At 39.7% G+C, this 3,913-nt stretch overlaps 1 protein-coding gene across 3 annotated transcripts in view; it reads left to right on the forward strand.

Moving 5' to 3' along the window:
* The window catches only part of LOC137197460 (NLR family CARD domain-containing protein 3-like), a 41,507-nt gene extending 39,540 nt beyond the window's left edge, over window positions 1-1,967 (forward strand). For all 3 annotated transcript variants that reach the window (XM_067610878.1, XM_067610879.1, XM_067610882.1), the window contains 2 exons: window positions 298-471; window positions 1,511-1,967. In XM_067610878.1, coding sequence (XP_067466979.1) covers window positions 298-471; window positions 1,511-1,529 — 193 coding nt within the window. In that variant the 3' untranslated portion in view covers window positions 1,530-1,967. The remainder of the gene's footprint in view (window positions 1-297; window positions 472-1,510) is intronic.
* Window positions 1,968-3,913: the final 1,946 nt, after the last annotated feature.

Raw genomic sequence — 3,913 nt, forward strand, 5'->3', positions numbered from 1 at the left:
ACACACACTCACACTCAAAGGGACTCAGAGATCAATGCAGGTGTTTAAAGTATGAATATAGTGTTTTTATGAATCAGCGTTGACATGAATAGGTGTCTGAATGTTGAGAACTCTTCTTCTTTTGTTTGTATTTGACAGTTTTTAACCTGCATCCTGTTGGGTTCAGCTGTTTGGAGTTTCCATTTTCTAAACTTCTACATTCTAAACCTTCTTCAGCTCTGAACAGATTATGAAACATTGAATGATTTCAAGCAGGAACTTTTTCTTCTAAAGTGACGTCATTTATTCTTTATTCAGATTGAGGGGCTGCAGGTTGTCAGAGACCAGCTGTGATTCTCTGGTCTCAGCTCTGAAGTCCAACCCCTCCCATCTGAGAGAGCTGGATCTGGGAGGAAACAACCTGAAGAGTTCAGATGTGGAGCAGCTGTCTGATCTTCAGAAGAGTCCAGACTGTAGACTGGAGACTCTGAGGTCAGTAGAGAGTTGGAGTCAGTCCGTGCTGGTTTCAGCAGTCTTGTATTAAACACAGTTAGTATCAAAGCAAAGATCCAGTATTTCCTGGTGAACCTTCAACCTTCTCAGTGGCTGCTTTCCTCAGTGAAGCTGTGAGAGGAGAATTGTGACAGGCTTCAGGATTGGACAGAAAGACAGAGAGAGAGAGAACAGTCAGCCAATCAGATCAGCCAGAAGCTTGTTGTGATCATGTGTTTGAGTTGATGTGAAGACGACTTGTTGTTGTGTTCATGTCTGCAGGAAATAAAGCTGGATTACAGCTGACAGCCTTACAAGATGTATAGAGACAGTGGTCCTCATCATCAAACTGTCCTACCATCAAATCTGATCTGAAAGTGTTTGTTCTCTCATTTCAACACTAAAGAATTGATCAGTTCATCTTTGTCAGAGCTCTAAGATCAGTCTGACTGCAGCCTGCAAATCACTGGCTCTGATTTCACACAAGCATCATTACATTTAGTAGCCATGTGGTCTTTATACAGACCAGAACCTCTGCTGAAGTCCAGGAATCACAGCAGGTGTTTAGCTGAGAGCTCTGACTGATTGTCATGTGATGAATTAACAGCAGGAAAGATCTTCAATCCCACAGAGACTCTGTAGCTTTCAACTTTTCTAACAGTTCACATGTATCAACAGTAAATCCATCAGTAAGCTGATGAGTGAATGTCTCTGTTTCTGCAGTAATGATGTGTTCATGACTCTCAGCACTTTGTTTCCTCTGTGTACTTGAGTGAAATCTGCAGAGTAAACAGACTTGATAGCAAAAGTCTGTGCAGGTGTGTGAGCTTGGAGCTCAGTGTGTTCACTCCAACACGTTAACATGAGAGCTGAAAGGAAGCAGGCTACGCTGCACAGCTGTTCCACTTCTGGTCTGAACAGGACTGAAGTCCCTGCTGCTCTTTATACTGGATGTGCTGCATCACTGACTGACAGCTGATGAAGTGAGTCTCACTAAACACTGATTTATGACCTCTGTTGTTTCTTCTTCTCTCATCAGCTGGGATTGGGATTGGTGATCTCTGTCAGAGTGTGAGTGAACATCCAGGAGTGTGTGTTGAGAGAGGATCAGCTGGATCCTGATGATCCATCTGGACCGGAGTCTGGATCTGGATTTTGTCATCTTCACTTAAGTCTCTTAACTAACTACAAACTGAACAGTTATCTCTGGATTTTGTTGAATCAGCACTTTACAGATGTGTTATACATGAGCTGTTTGATGCAGAAAAGATTAAAAACAGGTGTTATAAGTCAGACTCTGACCCTGGGCCCATATTTATCAAGCGTCTCAGAATCACACTGAAAGTTAACGAGGACTAAAACTAATTAATGAAGCAGAAGAGAATTTACTGTGACTGTCAGCAGGAGAAGGATTACTCCTGGGAGAGAGTGAGACGTCGCTGTTTTACCACAGTCAGAGCAGCAAAGTAGAAATAATGATGACGTGTTGTAGTTTTCTCACAGTCTCAGCTGGAAATATGAAACAGTGGTAATTTGGTATATTATGTGTATAGGCAGGTAACCAGGCAGGTAACTTACCAAGGTTATGGAACAAAACTATGATGCCAAAATTCATTATAAGATGATATTTACAAAATGTAAAGAAAGCCTGAGAAATAAATGTAGCCTATATGTTAATGAAGATAACAGGTAATTAGACTCAGCTGTGTGAAATGATCTTGGTTCAGCCACATGGTTTCACAGCCTGTAATAGTGCTGCATTTTGCACATATTGCACAGACAAATGTTGCAAACCGTCTCCATGAAGAACATCTTCTCTTTCACTGTCCAATTCCTCTTTCAACTACACCCCAAGTTAACTTGTGTTCTCTACATGAAGGTAAATACAGCGTAACAATAGATACATATATTGTTCAGGTGCATCCTCCTCTCTCAAATATCAGGCTGTAGCTCTGCTGTTATTTGAAGGAGCCTCAATAAAAAATAAGCCTATAAAATATTTGAGCTGTTGTAATGAAGTTGAGATATCCTTCATTATGCAGCTGACATGATTGTGTGTAAATCAAAGTTTTAGTGGGCTGTAACTGAGGACCCTCGTCATGCTCATTATCTTTATGACGTGCATTAAGCCAGATCAATGTTTGATTCATGACTTCCATCATTGTCGCTTCTGACAGACTCGTCACTGTTGCACAGCTGCATTTTCCCCGTTACCATAAAGTGTAACATTGTGAGGACGTTCTGTATTTATTTAAATGATGTTCTGTAGAAACATCATGTTTTCTCCTCTGCATCACACACAAAGTCAGTCTCACTAATGATTCTGTTTTAGTCCAAACAATCTTTTAATAAGCTCAGTGTCATCAAGCGTTCCCAAAACATCTCTCCTCTCAGGGAATATCTCTGCCTGAACTCCATCTCCTGCAACTCCTAAATATTGGGTGAGATCGGAATCATTTACCAAGTTTGGAAAGTTGATAAAAGGCTTTTTCTCCTAAAAGTAGAAGCAGAGATGCGTCACTCTGATCATTTTTGGCCAGTTAGGAGTGATTTCCTGCTCTGAGATGCTTGATAAATACGGGCCCAGATGTAACAGATGTGACAGATTGGATGTCCACAAATTTCATTCAGTTAAATTGTGAAAGAATTTATCATTGGTCCAGAAAACCTGCATGCAGGTCAAATCATATCTTGGTTCTGTGGTGAAAAACTTTGTATTTTTTGATTCCAGTCTAAGTTTTGATGATCATATCAGCAGCTCGTCCAGTCCTGTTTTCACCATTAAAACATATTAAAATAATATCTATAAAACCAGCACAGAACACTGCTGCTGTCAGACTTTGAACTAAAAGCAGGAAAAGAGATCATATTACTCCATTTCTATCATCACTTCACTGGTTACCTGTTTGTTTTAGGATTGATTGTAAAGATTTGATTGATTACTTTTAAAGGCTCTTCATGGCTCCAGATGACATTTCAGAGTTGCTCTGTGTGTAAATATTAAAGGTATCCAGCTTTTATATGCAAACATATGATGTCACAATGAATAGTTTATATCTCATAACGATATTTAACAAGTCATTTGCATCAGGCTGTAAGTAAACACTGGTCAGCCAATCAGGTGGCTTTAACAATAACTATATAATTTAAACTTGTAGGTGAGATCATGTGATCCAGCTGTGTGATCCAGCTCTATCCAATCACATCCTTTACATCTTGTTTCCTACATTAGTGCAGCATGTTGCATGTATTGTACAACACTGCACACAGTGATAATGATGCAAATGGACTGTGGACACAACTTCATTAAAAACATGAAATGTATCTTCTCCATTGTCCAACTCATCTCCAGCTAAACCTGTTGACTTATGTGTCCTTACAGCTCTTTGAAATATATCTCTGCCATCAGCAGTTTAAAACTAATGAATCATTAAATCAATAA

Source organism: Thunnus thynnus, chromosome 14 (assembly GCF_963924715.1).
Source record: "Thunnus thynnus chromosome 14, fThuThy2.1, whole genome shotgun sequence".
NCBI lineage: Eukaryota > Metazoa > Chordata > Actinopteri > Scombriformes > Scombridae > Thunnus > Thunnus thynnus.